At 53.2% G+C, this 12,356-nt stretch overlaps 1 protein-coding gene across 1 annotated transcript in view; it reads right to left on the minus strand.

The window, feature by feature from the left end:
• The window catches only part of efnb3b (ephrin-B3b), a 65,657-nt gene that overhangs the window by 5,439 nt on the left and 47,862 nt on the right, over positions 1-12,356 (minus strand). Inside the window, exons 3-4 of the mRNA XM_088628277.1 lie at positions 5,894-5,986; positions 4,596-4,688 (exon numbers count right to left, since the gene is read on the minus strand). Coding sequence (XP_088484403.1) covers positions 4,596-4,688; positions 5,894-5,986 — 186 coding nt within the window. The remainder of the gene's footprint in view (positions 1-4,595; positions 4,689-5,893; positions 5,987-12,356) is intronic.

Consider the following 12,356-nt stretch of genomic DNA (forward strand, 5'->3'; position numbering starts at 1 on the left):
GAGATCTGACAGGGGGTGTCAGCGGAGGGTGTGCTCAGTCCTCACTCTCCTGTCAGGCTCTGTGCAGAGTCACAGGGTGAGTGATCTGACAGGGGGTGTCAGAGGAGGGGGTGCTCAGTCCTCACTCTCCTGTCAGGCTCTGTGCAGAGTCACAGGGTGAGAGATCTGACAGGGGGTGTCAGCGGAGGGTGTGCTCAGTCCTCACTCTCCTGTCGGGCTCTGTGCCGAGTCACAGGGTGAGTGACCTGACAAGGGCACTTGCACAGTCCTCAAATTCAAGCTCAATTTGTTCTCACTCTGTCCTTGCAGAACAGGTTTGCACAACAGCTGGCGATTTCAAATTGTGAGCGAGACACAGAATAACAAACTGCTGCTGCCAGAAACAGACTCTTTAGAATGACAGGCAGTGCTGTCGCCTCACAGATCCTGGGTCCTTAGCCTGATTCCACCCTGGGCTGCCTGACTATGTGGAGCTTGCATGTTGTACCTGTGACCGCGCGGGGTGTCCCCAGGTGCTCCGATAGCCTCCCGCCTCCCAGAGACACTCTGGATCGGTTAGTTATCGTCCCAGAATCGGTCCCGTTTGTGAGCATGCCCAGTCTAGGGTTTCGTCCTGCGTGACAGTCCAGGACTGGACTTTCACCAGGAATAAGTGGCTTGCTGGTAATGGATGAAGGAAGTTTTCCCGAGCGTCTCCTTTCCTCCTACAGTGGGTCCACTGGGGACAGAACCGAGTTCTTACAGAACTGTTGCGCTGGAAGATCTCCTAACAGCTGATTCTGAGCTACCGCCTGGTAGACAGGTACCAATTAAATGACACGGTTAGGATATTTCCACTGCTCCCTAGGGTGAGTATGGGACACCTTGGCTTGTTACTTTCCCCCAGGAATTGGGTGGTTTCTGTTACAGTCATTTCATTTCTCTGGAGGGGGTTGTTTCCTTAAATACAATACTTTCCCAGCAAGAACGGGACAGTGTCTCATCCTGACTTCGGCACTGTTGATCATGAGGGGAGAGCAGAGACAGATAGGTCCTAATAAATTGGCCAGAGGGGACTGGGGGGGGGGGGCTGGAGCTACACCAGCCTACGTTTGAGATGCCTGGGATATCGCCTTGGCAACAGGCCCAGGCAGCCATTAGAGTGGTCAAAGACATGAAAAATGGCTAAATAAAGAATAAAGAAAGACGCCAAACAATACCTACAATCAGAACAACCTCTCCCAGGACCAGGAGGAGGGAACAGAAGAAAAAAGCAAGAAGAAGAAAAAACAAATGAGGATAATAAGTCATTTAAATGGCAGCTGAAAGCACCTTCTCGTTCCCTCTCTCTCCTTCTCTTCCTCACTGGCTGGTGGATGGTGTTACTCACACTCACAGGTCTGTCTCAGCGGAGTGCAGGAGAGAGGGAGAGTGATGGAGGAAGAGGGAAGAGAGTGGGAGAAGATGGAGAGAGAGAGAAGAGAGAGCTCTCTCACAACATAGTCCCCCGTCCTCCATTTCTCCCTCTCTCATTCCCCCTCTTTCTCCTGTCTCATTCCCTCTCTCTCCTCTCACAACACAATCCCTTTCTCCTCCGTTTCTCCCTCTCTCATTCCCCACCCTCTCCTGTCAGTGCAATCCTTCTCTCCTTCCTCTCTCATTCTTCCTTGCTCTCATGTCTCCCAACACTCAACGTCTCTCCTCTCTTTCCCCCTCTCTCTCTCCTGTCTCACAACACAATCCCTCTCTTTCCACCTCTCTCTCCTGTCTCACAATGCAATCCCTCTTCCCCCTCTCTCTCTCCTGTCTCACAATGCAATCCCTCTTTCCCCCTCTCTCTCCTGTCTCACAACACAATCCCTCTTTCCCCCTCTCTCTCTCCTGTCTCACAACACAATCCCTCTCTTTCCACCTCTCTCTCCTGTCTCACAATGCAATCCCTCTTCCCCCTCTCTCTCTCCTGTCTCACAATGCAATCCCCCTCTCTCTCATTCCCCCTCTCTCTCTCCTGTCTCACAATGCAATCCCCCTCTCTCTCATTCCCCCTCTCTCCCTCCTGTCTCACAATGCAATCCCCCTCTCTCTCATTCCCCCTCTCTCCCTCCTGTCTCACAATGCAATCCCCCTCTCTCTCATTCCCCCTCTCTCTCGCTCCCCTTGCTGCTTATCTAAGCAAGAGAAAGCCCATCACAGCGTACAGTGCACCATTCAGCTCAGCATGACTGCACTCTGAGGACAGATTCAAACTGAGGAAGACTGGGGGCGGGCCTGGTGCGGCTCTCCTGTCGAGCATTAAAACTGCATTACGACTCACTCTGCCTGACCATTAGTGTCTGCTAGCAAACTTTGTCTTACTTTAATACACTTTGGAGCTCTGCCTCTTTTTAAAGCTGCAATTAACTGTTATTAAGCTTTATGCATTTACTTTTCTTATTGTTATTACTTTTAGTTTTACTGTGTCCTGCAGGGTTGGAGCTGAGCACTGCGCTGTGTAACTGTGTGTGTCAGAGCTGTACTGAGCACTGCGCTGTGTAACTGTGTGTGTCAGAGCTGTACTGAGCACTGCGCTGTGTAACTGTGCGTGTCAGAGCTGTACTGAGCACTGCGCTGTGTAACTGTGTGTGTCAGAGCAGTACTGAGCACTGCGCTGTGTAACTGTGTGTGTCAGAGCTGTACTGAGCACTGCGCTGTGTAACTGTGCGTGTCAGAGCTGTACTGAGCACTGCTCTGTGTAACTGTGTGTGTCAGAGCTGTACTGAGCACTGCTCTGTGTAACTGTGTGTGTCAGAGCTGTACTGAGCACTGCTCTGTGTAACTGTGCTTGTCAGAGCTGTACTGAGCACTGCTCTGTGTAACTGTGTGTCAGAGCTGTACTGAGCACTCCTCTGTGTAACTGTGTGTCAGAGCTGTACTGAGCACTGCGCTGTGTAACTGTGTGTCAGAGCTGTACTGAGCACTGCTCTGTGTAACTGTGTGTGTCAGAGCTGTACTGAGCACTGCGCTGTGTAACTGTGTCAGAGCTGTACTGAGCTCTGCTCTGTGTAACTGTGTCAGAGCTGTACTGAGCTCTGCTCTGTGTAACTGTGTGTGTCAGAGCTGTACTGAGCACTGCTCTGTGTAACTGTGTGTCAGAGCTGTACTGAGCACTGCGCTGTGTAACTGTGTGTGTCAGAGCTGTACTGAGCACTGCGCTGTGTAACTGTGTGTGTCAGAGCTGTACTGAGCACTGCGCTGTGTAACCGTTCTTGTCAGAGCTGTACTGAGCACTGCTCTGGGTAACTGTGTGTGTCAGAGCTGTACTGAGCACTGCTCTGGGTAACTGTGTGTGTCAGAGCTGTACTGAGCACTGCGCTGTGTAACTGTGTGTGTCAGAGCTGTACTGAGCACTGCTCTGTGTAACTGTGCTTGTCAGAGCTGTACTGAGCACTGCTCTGTGTAACTGTGTGCGTCAGAGCTGTACTGAGCACTGCTCTGTGTAACTGTGGGCGTCAGAGCTGTACTGAGCACTGCGCTGTGTAACTGTGCGTGTCAGAGCTGTACTGAGCACTGCGCTGTGTAACTGTGCGTGTCAGAGCTGTACTGAGCACTGCGCTGTGTAACTGTGTGTGTCAGAGCTGTACTGAGCACTGCTCTGTGTAACTGTGTGTGTCAGAGCTGTACTGAGCACTGCTCTGTGTAACTGTGTGTCAGAGCTGTACTGAGCACTGCGCTGTGTAACTGTGCGTGTCAGAGCTGTACTGAGCACTGCGCTGTGTAACTGTGTGTGTCAGAGCTGTACTGAGCACTGTTCTGTGTAACTGTGCTTGTCAGAGCTGTACTGAGCACTGCTCTGTGTAACTGTGCTTGTCAGAGCTGTACTGAGCACTGCACTGTGTAACTGTGTGTGTCAGAGCTGTACTGAGCACTGCTCTGTGTAACTGTGCTTGTCAGAGCTGTACTGAGCACTGCTCTGTGTAACTGTGTGTCAGAGCTGTACTGAGCACTGCTCTGTGTAACTGTGTGTGTCAGAGCTGTACTGAGCACTGCTCTGTGTAACTGTGTGTGTCAGAGCTGTACTGAGCACTGCTCTGTGTAACTGTGTGTGTCAGAGCTGTACTGAGCACTGTGCTGGGTAACTGTGTGTCAGAGCTGTACTGAGCACTGCGCTGTGTAACTGTGTGTGTCAGAGCTGTACTGAGCACTGCGCTGTGTAACTGTGTGTGTCAGAGCTGTACTGAGCACTGCTCTGTGTAACTGTGTGTCAGAGCTGTACTGAGCACTGCGCTGTGTAACTGTGTGTGTCAGAGCTGTACTGAGCACTGCTCTGTGTAACTGTGTGTCAGAGCTGTACTGAGCACTGCTCTGTGTAACTGTGTGTGTCAGAGCTGTACTGAGCACTGCTCTGTGTAACTGTGTGTGTCAGAGCTGTACTGAGCACTGCTCTGTGTAACTGTGTGTGTCAGAGCTGTACTTTTCAATTTCAAATGTACAATTTCCAAAAATTCTAAATGATTAATTTGTTTGAGTGAGAGCTTAGCTGGAACACAGTCCAGCAGATACCAGGACAAGCAGGGGCAGAGAACGGCTGATGAGCGCGTGTGTGAGTGAGTCCAAGAGCATGATGCAACGGGTCATACCTGGGGGGCTGTCCTGCCCGTTGGCCCAGTTAGGACGGCCAGGGTTCTGGTCCAAACCAGTTTTAGAGGGCTTAGACCCAGAGCTGTGGGGATCTGGGAGGGAGACACAGAGGGAGAGTAAGGTAAATAATCCTGAATTTCTTTTTCTGTAAACCTGTGGAAGCGCTCGGTCTGTTTGGCGATGGAGGAGAGTGAGCCTCGCACGTCACTGATTTCCCAAACCCCTAGACCCTGGCTCGAACCCGTAACCTGTAGACTGTGGAGCTCTCCCTTCCCCCTCTCCCTCCACCTGCTGGGATCTCCAAAGCCCCCGCCATCTGGGTCTGGCAGAACTGCACGGAACTGCAGGCTGGGTGTTCAGAGACAGGTACACTAGCAAGGAGAACTGGGGGACAGGTTTATAGACACGGCCGTCCTGCTCGCTTATTCCCCTGTTCCTTCAGTCTTTCATCTCTCTTTTCTGGGTCGTTGGGGAGGAGATAATTTATCTGTTTATTCGCACAGGGAGTGTTCTCCTCTTTCCCTGTAACAGCAAGTGTGAATCTTAATAAGGAACTGGGTAACTGATGAGCTGGGAGACAGAGAGGGGGAGAGAGTGAAGGAATAATAGAGGCTGAGGGAATGAGAGGGTGAGGGTGTGAGAGGGTGAGGGTGTGAGGGGATGAGAGAGGATGAAGGAATGAGAGAGAGAGGTGAGGGGATGAGAGAGAGAGAGGTGAGGGGATGAGAGAGAGGGTATTTGCTTTGGCAACACTGATTGTACCCATTGGTCATGCTAATAATGCACCTTGAATTGAAAATTGGGTGAGGGGATGAGAGAGAAAGGAAGAGATCAAGAGAGAGAGTTAAAGACTGAGAGCAGGGTCAGAGAGATTGGAGGGGATAGACAAAAGAGATCTGGAATATTAGAGCCATTTCTCAAACCCAGCACACCAAACTAACTGGATCTCGCTGTCTCATTGATGAACACAAAGTGTTGCATTACTGCTGGCCATAGACACACACTGGCTCATACTGACAGACAAGACACACTGAAACACACACAGAGAGACGCACAAGACACACCGAAACACGCAAAGAGAGAGACGCACAAGACACACCGAAACACGCAAAGAGAGAGACGTACAAGACACACAGAAACACACACAGAGAGACGGACAAGACACACAGATACACACACACAGAGACACGTAAGACATACAGATACACACACAGAGAGAGACGTAAGACACACTCAGAGACACAGGTACACAAGCACACAGAGAAACAGACCCCGGAGGGTCACTCTTTCCACTCACTTTGTCCCACTTTGAGGACCACCTTCATGCCCCGGGTCAAGCAGGAGCCCCCCTTCGTGTTCTCCAGGCCCTGCCGTGTCCCGTTCGAGGTGGCTGCACAGAAACACACGCAGAAACACAGTCAGACATTCCGCCTCAGCCTGAGACACAGCACAGAGCAGCACTGCTGGAGCAGGAGAGAGGAGGGAGGAGACGAGGACAGAGGACAGAGGACAGAGGAGATGAAGGGAGAGAGGAAATAGGAGGGGGGGAGAGGAGAGTGGAGATGAAGGGAGAGAAGAGAGAAGAGGGGGGAGAGGAGAGAGGAAATGAAGGAGAGAAGACAAAGGGAGAGGAGAGGGGTGAGAGAAGAGATGGGGGAATAGGAGAGAGGAGGGGGGGAGGAACAGACATGAAGAGAGGAGATGGGGTGAGAGGGGAGAGGAGAGGGGTGAGAGGAGAGAGGAGATGAAGGGAGAGGAGATAGGAGAAGATAATTCTATACGTGATAAACACATTCAAAGGAGGCATTCAGGCGATTTACAGAGAGATTTTCCAGTAATTAGCATCTGCTGACATTTACACAGTGTGTTTTTATGCTGTTTTCAAGGTGACACAAATCGCAGGGAAGGACAAACAAACAGACCCGCCGGCGGAGGGAGGAGGCCCGGGTGCGAGCCTGCAGCAGGGGCCAGGGCGCCAGGGGCCGCAAGGAGGGGAGCCAGAGCCCCCAAATCCCGCCCCCCCCCCCCCCCCCGGCCTTGTCCGAGCCCGAACACATACTCCTCCAGACCTACTGTCCCACAGCACACGCGTGTTGTTCCTGTTGCTCATGTCTGTAGTGCTCTGTGTACACTGTGTGCTGGTGTCTTCCCGAGAGATCCAGTGTGCACGCAGACACGGCAGTAAACCCTCTGCTCTTCCTGTGTGTGCGAGTGGAAATCTCCAGGGAAGGTTTCTCCCTCCTGCTCCGGGCGACGGAGTCGTTTCTCAAACACCTACACCCCCCCCACCCCCCCGACGACTGCGCCACCACCCAAAATAACACAGCGCCTCGCAAAAATAAAACTCCCAGCCACAGACGTGTCTGTCACACCTCTCCCCCTCCTGCCTCTTCCGGACGACCCAGTTTCGAGCAAGAGGGAGCGCGCGCGCGCGCGCGTGTGTGTGTGTGTGTGTGTTTTCTAGGGAGAGATGGGGCCTGGCTCATCCTGCTCCACGCGCTGAGGAAGAGGAGCACGCAGCACTCTTCCTCCTCGCTGCCTCCTGTGCCTTTTCAAACACGCTCTCCCTCACTCTGTCTCCCATCTCTTCCCTATTCGCCTCCCCCTACTCCACTCTCTCCCATCTCTTCCCTGCTCCTCTCCCTCACTCCTCCACTCTCCCATCTCTTCCCTGCTCCTCTCCCTCACTCCCATCTCTTCCCCGCTCCTCTCCCTCACTCCCCCACTCTCTCCCATCTCTTCCCTGCTCCTCTCCCTCACTCCTCCACTCTCTCCCATCTCTTCCCTGCTCCTCTCCCTCACTCCTCCACTCTCCCATCTCTTCCCAGCTCCTCTCTCACTCTCCCATCTCTTCCCCGCTCCTCTCCCTCACTCCCATCTCTTCCCCGCTCCTCTCCCTCACTCCCCCACTCTCTCCCATCTCTTCCCTGCTCCTCTCCCTCACTCCTCCACTCTCTCCCATCTCTTCCCGCTCCTCTCCCATCTCTTCCCTGCTCCTCTCCCTCACTCCTCCACTCTCTCCCATCTCTTCCCTGCTCCTCTCCCTCACTCCCCCACTCTCTCCCATCTCTTCCCTGCTCCTCTCCCTCACTCCCCCACTCTCTCCCATCTCTTCCCTGCTCCTCTCCCTCACTCCTCCACTCTCTCCCATCTCTTCCCTGCTCCTCTCCCTCACTCCTCCACTCTCCCATCTCTTCCCAGCTCCTCTCTCACTCTCCCATCTCTTCCCCGCTCCTCTCCCTCACTCCCATCTCTTCCCCGCTCCTCTCCCTCACTCCCCCACTCTCTCCCATCTCTTCCCTGCTCCTCTCCCTCACTCCTCCACTCTCTCCCATCTCTTCCCGCTCCTCTCCCATCTCTTCCCTGCTCCTCTCCCTCACTCCTCCACTCTCTCCCATCTCTTCCCTGCTCCTCTCCCTCACTCCCCCACTCTCTCCCATCTCTTCCCTGCTCCTCTCCCTCACTCCTCCACTCTCTCCCATCTCTTCCCTGCTCCTCTCCCTCACTCCCCCACTCTCTCCCATCTCTTCCCTGCTCCTCTCCCTCACTCCCCCACTCTCTCCCATCTCTTCCCTGCTCCTCTCCCTCACTCCCCCACTCTCTCCCATCTCTTCCCTGCTCCTCTCCCTCACTCCCCCACTCTCTCCCATCTCTTCCCTGCTCCTCTCCCTCACTCCCCCACTCTCTCCCATCTCTTCCCTGCTCCTCTCCCTCACTCCCCCACTCTCTCCCATCTCTTCCCTGCTCCTCTCCCTCACTCCCCCACTCTCTCCCATCTCTTCCCTGCTCCTCTCCCTCACTCCCCCACTCTCTCCCATCTCTTCCCTGCTCCTCTCTCTCCCCTTCTCCCTTGTTGTCCTCTAAATCTGTTCCAACAGAAAACCCAAACTACACTCACCTGTGTGCTGAAGCATATGCAATTATGGCTTTCTTGTTGTCAGCTGTAATGACTATACAGCAGCCTGGGCCAACAGTTAGTGCCCTTGACCCTGTACCAGGGAGTCACGGGTTCAAGACACTGCTGTTGTCTCACTGATGGAGATGCTGTACCTGTGACTGCTAGCTGATGGGTTAATAAGAAAAGGACTGCACTGTCCCCTACAGGTAGGTCTGACACTACAGGTAGGCTGTTTTTATGTGCACTTTACGTTATTTACCGAGAACATGAAATATTATTTTTTTGCAGATGCTGGAGGAGAGACAAGCTCAAGACAAGTTGGGGTTATTATTGCGTTCTTGGTTGTGCTTTTCCATCACAAACATGAGGGACTGTAACACCCTGAGGCAGTGGGAAAGAGTCTGACCTCTGACCTCTAACAGTTTCCAGAGAGTCTAGGGAGGAAGTGCACAAGGGAATGAAATATGTGTGACACCAAGCTGAGGATGGCTATGCTATTCCACTGTAAAACTAAAGTCAATACAGAGAGCCAGTCAGGGAGATGCTTCTTTACACTGGGAGTGGCGGGGGTCTGGAACAAAGCCAGAGCCCAGTAATCCCTCGATCAACAGGCCACTGGGGCAACTAAACCAATGTTCGGTGTTCTGAGCGGCAGCGTCTCTGGATCTATGAGCGTCCATCGTCGTGAGGGGAGAGAAAGGAGGAGAGAGGGGGAGAGAGAAGGACAGAGTGGAAAGAGTGGAGGATGGAAATGAGGAGCTCAGGAGTCAGAAAGAACGTGAGAGACAGGAGGTGTGCAGAGTTAAGGCAGTGAGACAATGATATACTTAGAAACTGGCGGCTGCAGGCAGGGGCATTTGCAGCTTAAAGTAGCAGAAACAAATGAATGTGACTGTTGTGATTACCTCTAATATTTCTTTCTGTCTTAATTTTTTAGCCCGTGTTTTTTTATTATTATTGTTCCTTGCCGGAGCAGAGACGCTCTGAAGGAATGCTGGGAGACTCCCGACAAGATGCGAGCAATGTGATTGGTCCTGACAAGCTGTTACCGAGGTGATTGAGTCGGGAGACAATGGGAGCTGATGGCGGTAGCGTGATGGAGTCTGCCCGCTGCGGTGGGCCACACCGAGGGCGGGGGGGGGGGGGCTGGTGAGGAATGAAAGAGAGAGGGAGGAAGCGAGCGGGGGGCACAATTAACCTAACGCACAGAGCCGAAGCCCAAGCGCCCTGCTGGAATACTCTCCCGCGAGGGAGGGGGAGGCTGGGCGCAGGAGTAACTGAGACAATGATGCACAGTGATAGGGAATTTTGTAGAACAAGTGAGGACATAAATGGAAACTTAGAAAAAAAGCTGTAGGTTCTGTCATGAAAGGACACACACAATTCCTTTCAGAGAGTGACAGAGGGCAGCACAGAAAGGGAGCAAGAGCAAGAACAGAAGAAAAGCCCACCGATGCGCTGACACTGACACACTGACTGACCGCTGTGCTGACACTGACACACCGACTGACCGCTGTGCTGACACTCTGACTGACCGCTGTGCTGACACTCTGACACACCGACTGACCGCTGTGCTGACACTCTGACACACCGACTGACCGATGCGCTGGCACTCTGACGCACAGACTGACCGATGCGCTGGCACTCTGACGCACTGACTGACCGATGCGCTGGCACTCTGACGCACTGACTGACCGATGCGCTGGCACTCTGACACTCTGTGACTGACCGCTGTGCTGACACTCTGATGCACTGACTGACCGCTGTGCTGACACTCTGATGCACTGACTGAACGCTGTGCTGACACTCTGATGCACTGACTGACCGCTGTCCTGACACTCTGATGCACTGACTGAACGCTGTGCTGACAGACACACTGACTGAACGCTGTGCTGACAGACACACTGACTGAACGCTGTGCTGACGGACACACTGACTGAACGCTGTGCTGACGGACCGCTGTGCTGACGGACCGCTGTGCTGACGGACCGCTGTGCTGACGGACACACTGACTGACCACTGTGCTGACAGACGCACTGACGGACCGCTGTGCTGACAGACACACTGACTGACCACTGTGCTGACAGACGCACTGACGGACCGCTGTGCTGACAGACACACTGACTGACCACTGTGCTGACAGACGCACTGACGGACCGCTGTGCTGACAGACGCACTGACTGACCACTGTGCTGACAGACGCACTGACGGACCGCTGTGCTGACAGACGCACTGACGGACCGCTGTGCTGACAGACGCACTGACGGACCGCTGTGCTGACAGACACACTGACTGACCGCTGTGCTGACAGACCGCTGTGCTGACAGACCGCTGTGCTGACAGACACACTGACGGACCTCTGGCATACCATAGGCATACTGATTGACTGGCCGACACACTTTCAAATGATGTTCTGTCTGACTGACATATTAAGCCATGCACAGCTTCACTGACTGACTGATGCACTGACTGTCACAGTGACACAGTGACTGACATATTAACTCACTCACAGCTTCACTGACTGTCACACAGACTGACTGATGTGCCGACCCACTATCACCCTGACTGACTGATGAGTTGACCATCACAGTGCTCACTATCACACGAAGTGTTGACTGTCACCCTGAATGACTGATGTGCTGACTGACTATCACACAGACTGACTGATGTGCTGAATATCACCAGATGTGCAACACACTATCACCCTGACTGACTGATGAGTTGACCATCACAGTGCTCACTATCACACGAAGTGTTGACTGTCACCCTGAATGACTGATGTGCTGACTGACTATCACACAGACTGACTGATGTGCTGAATATCACCAGATGTGCAACACACTATCACCCTGACTGACTGATGTGCCGACTGCCACCCTGACTGACTGATGTGCCGACTGCCACCCTGAATGACTGATGTGCTGACTATCACAGTTTTCAGTTGTGCTGTGACAATTTGCCAAATAAACACTGCATCCCATGTACAAAGAGAAAGAGGGCTGAGAGACACCAAGGTGAACATCTGTTGCAACAGCTGGGCGAGACAAGCATTGCGTCAGGCACCTTTTACACCCAGAAAGAGGAGCCCGCCCAGTCTGTCTCATCGGGACCACTGCCCGGCATCGGCTCTGAAGGAGGGGGGGCAGGGAGGGAAAATCCGCGTCCCCCCATGCGGAGCGGCAAGTCCCACCTGGCTCTCCCCCCCCCGTGCAGGGGGGCTGCTGTCAGAGTGGCGTGAACATCAGACTGACCAGTATATTGACCAGTACTCTGACTGACACACTCACTGACCAGCACACTGACGTACACACAGACTGACACACTCACTGACCAGTATACTGACGTACACACAGACTGACACACTCACTGACCAGTATACTGACGTACACACAGACTGACACACTCACTGACCAGTATACTGACGTACACACAGACTGACACACTCACTGACCAGCACACTGACGTACACACAGACTGACACACTCACTGACCAGTATACTGACGTACACACAGACTGACACACTCACTGACCAGTATACTGACGTACACACTCACTGACACACTCACTGACCAGTATACTGACGTACACACAGACTGACACACTCGCTGACCAGTATACTGACGTACACACAGACTGACACACTCACTGACCAGTATACTGACGTACACACAGACTGACACACTCACTGACCAGCACACTGACGTACACACAGACTGACACACTCACTGACCAGTATACTGACGTACACACAGACTGACACACTCACTGACCAGCACACTGACGTACACACAGACTGACACACTCACTGACCAGCACACTGACGTACACACAGACTGACACACTCACTGACCAGCACACTGA

The sequence above is a fragment of the Lepisosteus platostomus genome, chromosome 4 (assembly GCF_059453375.1).
Source record: "Lepisosteus platostomus isolate fLepPlt1 chromosome 4, fLepPlt1.hap1, whole genome shotgun sequence".
Classification (NCBI taxonomy): domain Eukaryota; kingdom Metazoa; phylum Chordata; class Actinopteri; order Semionotiformes; family Lepisosteidae; genus Lepisosteus; species Lepisosteus platostomus.